The sequence below is a fragment of the Mytilus edulis genome, chromosome 7 (assembly GCF_963676685.1).
Source record: "Mytilus edulis chromosome 7, xbMytEdul2.2, whole genome shotgun sequence".
NCBI classification, from domain to species: Eukaryota; Metazoa; Mollusca; class Bivalvia; order Mytilida; family Mytilidae; genus Mytilus; species Mytilus edulis.
Window position 1 is genome coordinate 92,550,112 of NC_092350.1, and position 13,430 is coordinate 92,563,541.

Here is a 13,430-nt window from a genome sequence, read left to right on the forward strand (position 1 = left end):
CATGTCAGTAACTGCTAGTAGTCCTTTGCTTATTTATGTATTATTGTCATTTCGTTCAGTTTCTTTTGTTACCTATTCTGACTTTGGACTCGGACTTCTCTTAAACCGAGTTTAATTATGCGTATTGTTGTGAGTTTGTTTTTTCTACATTGGCTAGAGGTATAGGGGGAGTTCTCAAAAAACATGTTAAAACCCGCCGCAGTACTCCTCTGGGCGTGGGAGTTTCTCGCTTCATCGACGACCCATTGTTGGCCTTCGGCTGTTGTCTGCTCTATGGTCGGGTTGTTGTCTCTTTGACAAATTCGCCCTTTTCATTCTCAATTTTATTATCTATCTTAAGAATATTTCAAATGCAGAATAACATAAAACCAAAAACCATAACCAAGCTCATATATAACATTTATGTCTGTGAATTGTATTTGAACTATCCAAAATATGAAAACAACATGTTATAAGTTTTATGCGTCCACAAGCGATTGTCTGATTTACTTTCACCAGGAACAGTGAAAGCCGAATGATTGAAAGCCAGGTATAGACTTAAAAGTTCGGAGAGGTATTCGATCAAAACGGACCTAAAGATGGCCAAATGTATCTTAGGTCAACTTTGCCCGAGGGAGTTAAAATATGCACCAGGTATATTGTCCCCTCGTGCATAAAAATACATCGAATCCCACCATAAATTTAATTTTGTGCAAAACAAAAAGTAATATGATGAGCAGTTAGTCCAAGGAAGGCGTCACAAAAAAGTTTTTAAAAAACCTTGCAAGGCGTCATAACTAAATGAGCAGTCAAAATTATAAGTGCGTCTGGCGTATATATAAAATTTAATCCCGGTATCTATGATGAGTTTATTTGTCCTAAGGTCATAAGATGATCTGGATGATAAACATGTCCAGTTTTTTTTTCTTTCATTTATATACACAGCTTTCACAAACACTATATTTGTCCATGAGTTTTCGACTTTCCCATACATCAATGAAAATAAAGCATTCTTCTTAGTTATGACATAGTTATAACTACAAATATCATGGTTACACGATGGATATTCCAAGACGTTGAAATGTACATGGACTTAGAATTAACATCTTCTCAACCTATACGTCTTTGAACATGTTGCAACTCCTAATCTAATTTTCGAATGTCCTATGCAATATGTAAAAACATCTAACAAAACAATGGTATGCATACTAATGCCAGAAATACGCCAGCAGAAAGTCCAATCGCGAACGATGAGATCCTATTATCGTCGGCACATGTATGCTTCCTACGAAATCATGATAGCGTCTTTTTATCAAGTCTTTGTAATGGCAGGAAATTTTGTGTGGTGTTGAGTATTTGTAATGACAAGCACTGACTGCTGCAGTCACATTCAGGTTCTACAAAGAAATAAATAAGAATTAAATTAACTATACCCCTTGCTACAAAGTTGAATAGGGTTTAATGTGAATGTCCTGTACGTCTGTCTGTCATTGTTGGACTATATTGTTGTTGTCATCGCAACAACTGACACAACCCACAAAAGAATTTCATTATTTGCAGGCTACCATAAGACATAAGAGATTACTTAATTAAAACAGCAATTTACTTATAGTATGCTCAATTTATCGAAAAACATTAATTGTCTAATTTATAGTTTGAATAAAAATTCTCTTTTTGGTTAAACGTTATATCTTTTGTTTTGAGTTTACATGCACATTCATTATTTTTGTACTTTTTTTTTAACTTGTCTTTTTTCACCGAGAACGGAATATTAATTTATATGTTCCAGACCATATGAGTATTTGGACCGTACGCGTACGGTCCGGACCGTGAACGTATACTCGTATACGGTCCGACCATACGTGTACGGTCGGACCGTATGAGTATACGCGTATGGTCCAGTACGAACTGACCATACATGTTATTGGACCATATGGGTTACATTTAAACAGAAGGGGGACATTTAAAGACGTATCGTATCTGTATCTGATACGTTGACGTATCTGAACGTATCTATCGTTTATTGTTAAAATACATATAGCAAATCGAGAGAATATGCCAAAGAGTTGGAAAACATAGTGAAAGGACGATGACATTACGATACATATTCACACTTACCTATAGCACAATTTTGATTGATTGATTGTTAGTTGCTTAACGTCCAGTAGTAACACAACTATGAAAACAGAAGCTAACATTTACACACATTTTTTTTAACAATCACGTGTTTTTCGTATCAATTCATATACTTGTATATGTTTTTTAACACTCGATATTTAAATCAGTAGAATAAAAGAGGGACGAAAGATACCAAAGGGACAGTCAAACTCATAAATCTAAAACAAACTGACAACGCCATGGCTAAAAATGAAAAAGACAAACAGAAAAACAATAAAGTAGGCGTAAAGTTGAATTATAAAACTAATAAAGGTACTTTTTTGGCTTGATAACTGTTTTGATCTGAGCGTCACTGATGAGTCTTATGTAGACGAAACGCGAGTCTGGTGTATTCAATTATAATCCTGGTACCTTTGATAACTTTTAACGTTCACAATATTTATACCCGCACTTTAAATTTGCTGAGAAATGGGGACTGAACCATTTAACATCAGCAGAGTCGGATTAATGACTGATACCAATAATAATATATTTATTTATTAGCAGGCAATAGTTTTTTTCAAACATTAAAAATGAAAGGGAACAAAAATTGTCATCACCCTTTCCCCTTTTGTTCCCTCTCTTTTCCCTGTCTTCGCAATTTTTATCACAGTTTTTTACCCAATCATTAGCATTTTCAGGGTTTATATTTAAATTTATGTCTGAAAAGTGATGATTCAAGGTTTAAGTATCGAGTGTTAAGTTATAAACGAGTAAACATAAATTGATTGAAAACTATCGTGTAATAAAAAAGTGTGCTAATGACCGAAAGACATCTAACAAACAAAAAACAAAAAAACAAAACCCCATATAAACATGTACTTTCTAAACACATAAATAATCAATTGTACGCAATAACCTATATATACGTTCATATACGTCAACGTATCAGATACGGATACGATACGTTTTTAAATGTCCCACTTCTAGTAAACATTAATTACTATCTTTATTTTAGTTTTACAAATTGTTATTATTACAATTAGATGGATAAAATGAACAAACGAACAATTGCAATTATTTTTTTTTGTTTAATTGTATATCTGAATCTTATTTTGGTACTCTCGCCCAAGGTGACACTTTGATATCACGAGTAACGTGATATTTTTTACATTTACATATATGCAGTTCATGTATGAACCTTTGCATTTGCATTTTTTTTTTTTTATAAAATTGCTAAATATTCTAAAACAATTGTCCTGCCACGTTATGTTTACTTCCGATATCTTTAATTTCAGTGAACGTATTACTGATCAACATGCTAAATACAAGAGATTAACAGATTTGATTAGCGTGCATTTTTTTAATAATTAAAATATAAAGTTTTTATTTAAATTACAATTGAACTTTTTATATTTCTTTGGGAGTTAAGTTATGTTGATTTGTTATATGCATTTGTATCTAATAAACTTGACAACCTTCTTAATGTTAGTCAGACCGTACGCGTACGGTACGACCGTATGAGTCTTTTGAAAAAGTACGCATACGGTCCAGACCGTACGCGTACGGTCCAAATACTCATACGGTTTGGAACATATACATATATGTCATGTTAATGAACTGGTTCTGTATTTCCTTGCCATTTTTCAACCACAAATAGTCGTAATAAAGGTACGTTTAGCCTATTTCTGTATTTTTGTACTGTTTTTACGTTAGCCAAAATTACCTTGAGTTGTAGTCGGTAAGGATGTGTCAAAACCTACAAAAAACGAAAACATTTACAACTAACAAACTTATAGGGTCTTTGCATCGGAACTAAACACATTTATTCAAAAACCAGTTGTTGTCATGACACGGGTTATGTTCTTCTCATATATGTTATGATGGTATGATACTAAACCCCTAATGGGAAGGATTGTGCCTGATGTTCATATGATGAAATCATAATCTTTCAGTCAGTTTAATTGAAGTCTGGAGCTGGCATGTCAGTTAACTGCTAGTAGTCTTATGTATTATTGTCATTTTGTTTATTTTCTTTGGTTACATCTCTGACATCAGACTCGGCCTTCTCTTGAACTGAATTTTAATGCGTATTGTTATGCGTTTACTTTTCTACATTGGCTAGAGGTATAGGGGGAGGGTTGAGATCTCACAAACATGTTTAACCCCGCCGCATTTTTGCGCCTGTCCCAAGTCAGGAGCCTCTGGCCTTTGTTAGTCTTGTATTATTTTAATTTTAGTTTCTTGTGTACGATTTGGAAATTAGTATGGCGTTCATTATCACTGAACTAGTATATATTTGTTTAGGGGCCAGTTGAAGGACGCCTCCGGGTGCGGGAATTTCTCTCTACATTGAAGACCTGTTGGTGACCTTCTGCTGTTGTTTTTTTCTATGGTCGGGTTGTTGTCTCTTTGGCACATTCCCCATTTCCATTCTCAATTTTATTCAAATCAATTCAAACGATTGGTAAACAACTATCATATTCCTGACTTGGTACATGAATTCTGTAGAAAATAGAGGATTAAACCTGGTTTTATAGCTAGATAATCCTCTGAAATGTATGAAAATGGGTGATCAAAACAAACAGAAATAGTAGTGAAGATATGTCTAACGAATTTGGGAAAAAATCAATTTTTCGTTATTAACATTTGTATGAAGGAAGTGGTATAGTGTTTCCGGTCTGTATTTGTGGGTCTTCTTTGGAAAAAAAGACCTTTTGTAATTTTAACGTACATGATACAACAACATAAGATCTGAAAGCTAAACTTGTCACATGATATTACCTCAGGATGTGTCTACATATTGAGTTATTGAGAAAACAACTATTTCGGCTCATTTAAATTATATTAAACTCATCATCGATACTAGGCTTAAAGTTTGGTTACGAGACCGCGTGTTTCGTCTACAAAATTACCATCAGTAACGCCTGAATAAAATGTAGTTAAAAAGGCCAAAATAAAATAGGAAGTGTATGAGCAATGAAACCATGTTTTATTTCATATATCTTGGGCAAATAATTGTGCACCAAACTACCCGCGCACATTCACGTACATTCAGTTCGTCTCCGCTGTTTGTTTTCCGAAAGCCACACAAGTGGTGTTATTCTATTTATCTATCAAGCGTTAAAGATGTGCATGCTCAATTTAATGAACTATATGTTTTACGTTATTCAGCGCTCTCTTACTTGTATAAGGGTTAGGATTTTCTTTAGGATTTTGGCATCGCGCATCACGAAAGGGACATTAAGTGTCGAAATATACATCTAATGAAGTAAAATTTGTCCCCGTTGATGTTATTGTTGTATTTTAAACAATATCAAATTAAGTAACGAACTGCATGGTGAATTTCAAAAGGGGTCTATGAAACCTTAGAAATGGAAGTGTGTGACCTCTTCAACCAATTATGCGAATGGTTTTTATCAATATACGTTTCGGAAAAGACTTGCGGTTGAGTTTTTCCATTGTTGAACGGTTTAGGGAGATCTATAGTGTATTGCGGAAATCTTTCTTATTGGCAATCACACCAAATCTTCTTATTTTCATATTCATAAAACTTGAGTCTGGTCTTACTTGTATCATTGATGAAATGAAATAATCATAAAGAGAAGTAAAGGATACAAAATTGTTATTCAAACTCGTAATTCTGAAATAAACTGACAACACCAAATGTTACTAAAAAACAAAAGTCAAACATACACATAACATAACTCAAATCACAACATAAAAAAAAAAGACGGAACAAAAACAGGAGATGATCTCTAGTGCACAGGAAGGGTAAGAAAATTCTGCTGCTCATGTGGCACCCGTCGTGTTGCTCATGTTAGTACAAATCCGGTGATAAGTCCAATTTTGTAAACCATTTTCGGGAAAAGGGGACCGGATTGTAGTTGCAACAACTGGAACATATCCGCCGTCACCAGTATTCCATTAAAGGTCAAACAATTCGTGATGGCGTCTGTAACATTAACGAAGAGACGATTTCAACTTCATCACTTGAAACTCTTAGTTTGATAGATTTGACTGTCCCTTTGGTATCTTTCGTCCCTCTTTTAGTGAGCAGCAACCCTATATCAGGAAATCATGATAGGAAATTCCAGCCCTGGAATATCGTATTAACTGTGATGTATATTCTCCATATGCAGGCGCTGCTGGAATGATGTTACATAGAAAAGAAAAACCCTCTCTTGTCGTAAATTGTTTTTCATCCGATCATTCTTGTCAATTTTTAGATGAACATGTCAAGATGTCAGGCAGACTTAAATGTATCTGTTCTATTCTTCAACTCAAGTTCGATGGGAAAGATGTGTTCAAGATAGTAACTAAATTTTGATTTTTTTTATTAAGAGCAGGCCTGGGGCGAATTTAATTGCAATATAATGCATTATATTACAATTAATTTGACAAAACCATGCATTAAATTACAATTACAATTACATGCATTTATAAATTTTGAAATCATTAAGAAACTAAGGTTTCAACTCCCTCAGGCTTGACTTTAAATGAATTTGGCTATCAATCTTGGGTATTTTTAATATATAGCTCTTCAACGGTTTCGGTACTTATACATCCTCGGATTACAAATGTTTGACTTTGAGCGTTCCAGATGAAGGTAAATCCAGAAAAGCGCTTCGGACGCATTGAAATTATTAAACGTGTTGTTTTCATTTTTTTTTTATCTAAGTAATGCATTATGACTTTTGCAAAGTAATGCATTGTATTACACATTACATTGGTGAATGTTAATATTAAGAGGAGAAAAAATCAAAACATTTAAAAAATAACATGAAGTCACAAAAGATTATAGCACATGCAATAACTGTTCCTTATACACATTAAAATTTAAGTATATATATCAAGTAAAATGTCTTTTCAATACAACTACTACATTTTAAAATCATAAGGATTTCAAGGTATATATCTCTGTTTTATCTCTAAAAAAGGAGGAGGTTTAATATTTAATCTAACTAAAGTTTACTTTACTTTTATAAATATACATTTGTTCATTTAATTCCAATCAAAAATATTTACTGCGACTGTCTTTCCTAAGTAAATATGAACAAATAGATTAATTTATGACCAAGACTCAAAGTGGTGGAAAGATTGATTGTAAAACAAACTTATTAGTATTTTATGCCCTCACACCACATCTTCCTATATTTATTAGTGTTTTATGCCAAAAGTCCATGTTCCTGTTATTTAATCATGATAAGGTATCCATTGATGGTTGAACAAAAATTAAATACTTTTACAAAAATACTTTTACAGTGATGCTTTTCAAATAAAAACAAAATACTATCCAAATGATTTAGTCCGAGATTACTCTGACGTCCAACGTCAGAGCTCGTCCCATATCGAAAAGAGAATATTTGCCCACCCAAAATAAATGCGCTGCTTCGTCGCTTCTGATGCCGACTGACGGCCTTGGAATTATATAAATCGGGCATTAATCTATTCATTTATCTCGGACTACAAATGATTATGTTCTTAATTAATACACAAATCTGCTTTAGCTGAATCTCAAACATTATGTTAAAGATTTTTATATAGTATGTGAACAAAATAATGCCATGTAATGCAATGTAATGTTTGAAATAACACAACTATTTTTTCAGGTAATGCATTAAATGACAAAAATTGCCACATTACACATTACATGTAATTACTTGGAAACATGTAATGCATTACAATGCATTTCAATTACAAATTAGTATTACTCCATGTCTGATTGAGAGAATGTTATTTATTTAGCGGAAAGGGAGTGAAGTTAGGTATACTGCTAACTTATTTCCTTTCTCCCAAAATAGTTCCTGTTTGAAGTCAGCCTCATATGAATAATGGAACAAGTTAGTTCCCATGGGAAGGCCGATTATTTGTTGATTTATTTCTTTGAACATGTTGAATCAGAGTGATTTTTAACAAATTACAATTTATCCCTCCGTAATATATTAAAAAGCTTACAAATTTTACTTTCCAAGTGACATTCAACTGGAGTTTTGTTTCATATCAAATATTATACATTATTGCACCGATGATTTTTGGAATATCTGTTTCGGTTCTTTAAACTATAGTATCATATCATTTTGATATCATGCCTTCATCTCATACCAGGCGCTTAATTAATTGGCATTACGTTTTGATTTATTAGTTGAATTGATATTGTAAATCATTATTTAATATCATATGGAACGACAAAAATATGTTTTAAAGTTGATATACTTCCGGTTTCATCCCGTAATATAAAGTATAATATCCGTCTTATGTTTAAAAATGATAATCAACTTTTTTATTCGTTTTACTCACATGAAAATGTGTTCGTCTTTATATATTGTTCTGTTGGTTTAATTATCGTGATTCTTGCTGAAACAGAAATAAGAAATATCAGTTAATTCTTCTTAAAAACTTGAAAAACAATATGTCTTTCTTGGCTTAAATCGGTGTCCTTGATATGATCCATTTGTCGACCTTATTTTCACCCTAGAATGATTAGCAACATGCCGGGTTTTTTTTGCGGGGGAGGGGCCTAATATAGACAACAGTAGTTTATCGAGACTTAAACCTCGAAATCGAGACAAATCATAGCAACAAACAAAAACCAAATGAATCGTATGAACTCCATACTGAGCGAAATGAATCGTATGAACTCCATAATGAGAGAAATGAATCGTATGAACTCCATAATGAGAGATATTAATCATATGAACTCCATAATGAGGGAAATGAATCGTATGAACTCCATAATGAGGGAAATGAATCGTATGAACTCCATAATGAGAGAAATGAATCGTATGAACTCCAGAATGAGGGAAATAAATCGTGTAAACTCCTTAATGAGGGAAATGAATCGTATGAACTCCATAATGAGCGAAATCGAGTGTGTTATTAAGTTATAAGTGAAAATACAAAAATACTAAAATCCGAGGAAAATTCAGAACGGAATTCCCCTTAGTGTCTACTACTATGCATACACTACTCGAAATGTGAATCCACTATCGGTACAACTAATAGACTATACTTTTATGTAAAGACCTAAGACCACTAAAAAATATCGTCTGCGAGTTGATCTACCAACACATCGTATAAATGATTTGCAATTAACATATACTATCTACTTACATCGCCCCTTCTCTTTTACAATGGAAGTTATATTATCGTTTGTCCTCAATATATACACAATGTGTTCAGCATAAAAATCATCTGAAGTGTCTTTGATCATAAAACATGAAGTGTTGTCACGGTAAAACATAGCAGCAACATACTGAAATCCAAATCTACATTTTTGTATGCAGATGTTTTGTGTATTGTAACCAACTTTTGGTATTGAGATTTGGACGTGTGCAGACACCGATGGTTTGATGAAGGCATTATGTACCACTGTAATCTCACTTATGTAACCTGTTACGACAAACGACACATTGTTAAATAAAGGCAACAGTAGTTAACTGCTGTTCAAAACTCATAAATCAATGAACAAAAAACAAAAACAGAGTAACAAACTAAAACTGAGGGAAACGCATTAAATATAAGAGGAAAACAACGACACAACATTAAAATGTAACACACACAGAAACGGACTAATCATTAGACAAAATCCTATGAGAATAACAAATATGACATCAAAACCAAATACATGAATTTATGATAGATAAGTACCGTGACACGTCTTATAGTGATGTGAATTTACACTCAAAAATAAAGATAATGCATGGCACAAAATATTTACGCTAAGAAAAGAAAAAAAAACATGTTCTCATAAAAGGTAGAGGTCAAATCTTATATAACCTTATAATGCAGAAAATTCAAATTAATTAATGTAAACAAACACTGCAGGAAACTTTTCATAAATAGTATCAAAGAAATCTACTGAATACACCCATGAATATCATGAATAACTGGGAAATGGTATTCAATATAAAGATATAAAGATAGATTATATATATATTCTGTAAATATCAGAGGTAAAGCTACATACTTAGACTAAGTTAGTCCAAGTTAAATATGTGCGTACATTGTCGGAATACTTTTCACTTCATGCTTATATATCAAAAACACATTTTGATTAATGTTCAAATGAATTTGTAACATATGTTTGGTTGTTTCTCCCTACAACTTCGGACATATGTAAGGTCGGTTATGTTACTAGCGGCAACATTACATCCAGACTTGTAACATATGTATAGATGAGTCTCCCTACAACTTCGAACATCTGCAAGATCAGTAACTAGCGTCCCATACAAGAAATTACATTCAGACTTATAACATAGGTTTGGATGTTTCTCCCTACAACTTCTATAAGGTAAGGTGTGTTACTAGCGCACCTTACAACACATTACCTTCAGACTTATAACAAATGTTTGGATGTTTCTTCCTACAACTTCTATAAGATCAGTTGTGTTACTAGTGGACCCCACAACACATAGCCTTCAGACTTAAAATATATGTTTGGATGTTTCTCCCTAAATCTTTTATCAGGTCAGTTGTGTTACTAGTGCACCCTACAACACATAGCCTTCAGACTTGTAACATATGTATTGATGATTCTCCCTACAACTTTGAACGTCTATAAGGTCAGTTGTGTTACTAGCGCCCCCTACAACACATTACCTTCAGACTTATAACAAATGTATTGATGATTCTCCCTACAACTTTGAACGTCTATAAGATCAGGTATGTTACTAGCGCCACCTACAATACATTACCTTCATACTTATAACATGAATGGATGATTCTCCCTTTAACTTTGAACATCTATAAGGTCAGTTGTGTTACTAGCGCCCCCTACAACACACTACCCTCAGACTTATAACATATGTTTGGATGTTTTTCCCTACAACGTCTATAAGGTCAGCTGTGTTACTAGTGCACCCTACAACACATAGCCTCCAGACTTGTAACATATGTATGGATGCTTCTCCCTACAACTTTGAACGTCTATAAGGTCAGTTGTGTTACTAGCGCCCCTTACAACACATTACCTTCAGACTTATAACATATGTTTGGATGTTTCTTCCTACAACTTCTATAAGATCAGTTGTGTTACTAGTGGACCCCACAACACATAGCCTTCAGACTTATAACATATGTTTGGATGTTTCTCCATAAATCTGCTATCAGGTCAGTTGTGTTACTAGTACACCCTACAAAACATAGCCTTCTGACTTGTAACATATGTATGGATGATTCTCCCTACAACTTTGGACGTCTTTAAGGTCATAGCGCCCCCTACAACACATTTCCTTCAGACTTATAGAATATGTATGGATGATTCTCCCTACAACTTCGAACGTCTATAAGATCAGGTATGTTACTAGCCGCACCTACAATACATTACCTTTAGACTTATAACATATAAATGGATGATTTTCCCTACAACTTCGAACGTCTATAAGGTCAGATATGTTACTAGTGCCCTCTACAACACATTACCAGTTGTGTTACTAGTACACCCTCTACAACACATTACCTTCAGACTTATAACATATGTATGGATTATTCTCCCTACAACTACGGACGTCTATAAGGTCAGTTGTGTTACTAGCGCCCCTACAACACATTACCTCCAGATTTATAACAAATGTATGGATGTTTCTCCCTACAACTTCGGACGTCTATAAGGTCAGTTGTGTTACTAGCGGCTGCTACAATACATTCATAAGCGTTGGAAGTGGTTATCAAATTTTTCAGAGCTGGAAAAAATTTTGATAATTCACAATCTGTGTTGTAGAAATCTGTATTAGTATGATTTTTGATCATACCAATCCAAAACCATGGATCTGATAAGCTAAAAATAGAAACAAAAATGTCAAAGTTCTGGTGATCTTATATGATGTTATTTCCGTTACCATGATATATGTATACAGTCAAACCTGTATTAAGTGACAATCCAAGAAAGAAGACAAAAGTGGTCTCTTAATACAGGTGTTCGTTAGATACAGATTCCACAATTTGGAATCATTACCGAACTGAACAAAGAAATAACACGACGGGTGCCGTATACCTTGCAGGAAATGATTACCCTTCCAGAGCACATAATTTCACACCCGGTTTTTAGTGGAGTTCGTGTTGTTTCTTAGTTATTATTTATGGTTTTTTGAGTCTTTGTTTACCCTTGGTTTTGATCGTTATTTTCTTTGAATAGTAGGAAGCATTTAATAAATGTACATTATAACTTTTGAAGGTACTAGTGTAAGTAAACAATGCTCATTGTGTAATTAAAATTTTCCTTGTTTTTTTCTGCATTTTCTTTTAATGTGTTTATACATCATATGACAGGGTTCTTGATATATAATGCTATATTCAGTCTAATTCCAGAGCCCTTTTACTATGGATGCCTTATGTTCCACCAAAGCAACCATTTACAGGTATAACCAAGTGCTAAAGGTCAATACGTTCACTTTTAACAAAATATATAAATTAAGAGAAAAATGTACTCACAAAATATTTGACCTTTTAAGAAATGTAGTTATATATTTCACTAAAGTCTGGCTTCGTTGGTTGAATGATCCGTTCTTTTTACAGTATGCTTCAGCTGTGAACCAGTCTACATCCTCCATAATAATTTGTATCGTAAGGTTATCCCGGGTACCAACAGAGGCTGAAAAATATCAACTCATAGCCAGTCAGGAATATGACAGTTGTTATTTATTCGTTTGATATGATTGCGCTTTACATTTTACAATTTGCTCAGCGACTTCCGTTTACTTTTTTCGGTATTTTTGTTATATGACTTTTTTCAGTAATGTGATATTATCGTGTTGCTCAATTTGTACTTGAATTAGTATTTTGTTCTGCAATGGTATTTGTCCTTCATGTTCTTATTGTACATGGGTTGTCCTTCATGTTCTTATTGTCCATGGGTTGTCTTTGTCCTTCATGTTGTTATTGTCCATGGGTTGTCTTTGTCCTTCATGTTCTTATTGTCCATGTGTTGTCTTGTATCGACTTGTGATTTGAAATGCTTACTTTTTATCCATTGACTTTGAAAATTAAGATAGAAATCAAATGTGGTATCAGGGTTTTAAAATATCAGGCACTTATATAGGCGCCAAAGTGAAAAGGAAAGCTGATGTTACTCTTTAATTTGTCTCGCTTAGAAGTTGCTATTTTACTGACTTTTATCGTTGAAATCGATTGATCATCTTAAATCAGCAACGATATTGGTCTATTTTCATAGCTTAGCAAATTTTCGTTTTACGTTTGGATGTATTTTCCTTAGACATACTTTTAATACTATACACTTTGTACTTACCAAATAATGTTATATTATCCTCTTCTGCTGGTATAGCTTGCAAGAGAGAATGACATGAATTGATAACGAAAATTGAATTTCAAATTATAAATACTTATTTGGGTTGTTT

General features: G+C 33.4%; 1 protein-coding gene across 1 annotated transcript; it reads right to left on the reverse strand.

Moving 5' to 3' along the window:
* Positions 1 to 836: 836 nt before the first annotated feature.
* Positions 837 to 9,458, reverse strand: LOC139529675 (uncharacterized). The gene is made up of 4 exons (XM_071325519.1): positions 9,190 to 9,458; positions 8,377 to 8,433; positions 3,803 to 3,835; positions 837 to 1,376 (listed from the first exon to the last, which is right to left on the reverse strand). The coding sequence occupies exons 1-4, from the start codon at positions 9,317 to 9,319 to the stop codon at positions 1,273 to 1,275; spliced, it is 324 nt and encodes a 107-aa protein (XP_071181620.1). The 5' UTR covers positions 9,320 to 9,458; the 3' UTR covers positions 837 to 1,272.
* Between the last annotated feature and the right edge of the window lie 3,972 nt (positions 9,459 to 13,430).

Bases quoted from the DNA above. Each gene is read 5' to 3' on its own strand.
- LOC139529675 (XM_071325519.1), bottom strand. From the start codon at position 9,319: ATGTTTTACCGTGACAACACTTCATGTTTTATGATCAAAGACACTTCA. The intron at 8,434-9,189 runs GTAAGTAGATAG...TTTCTGTTTCAG, and splicing joins TGTAAAAGAGAAGGGGCGAT to CAAGAATCACGATAATTAAA. The intron at 1,377-3,802 runs GTAATTTTGGCT...ATTTCTTTGTAG, and splicing joins CTTACCGACTACAACTCAAG to AACCTGAATGTGACTGCAGC.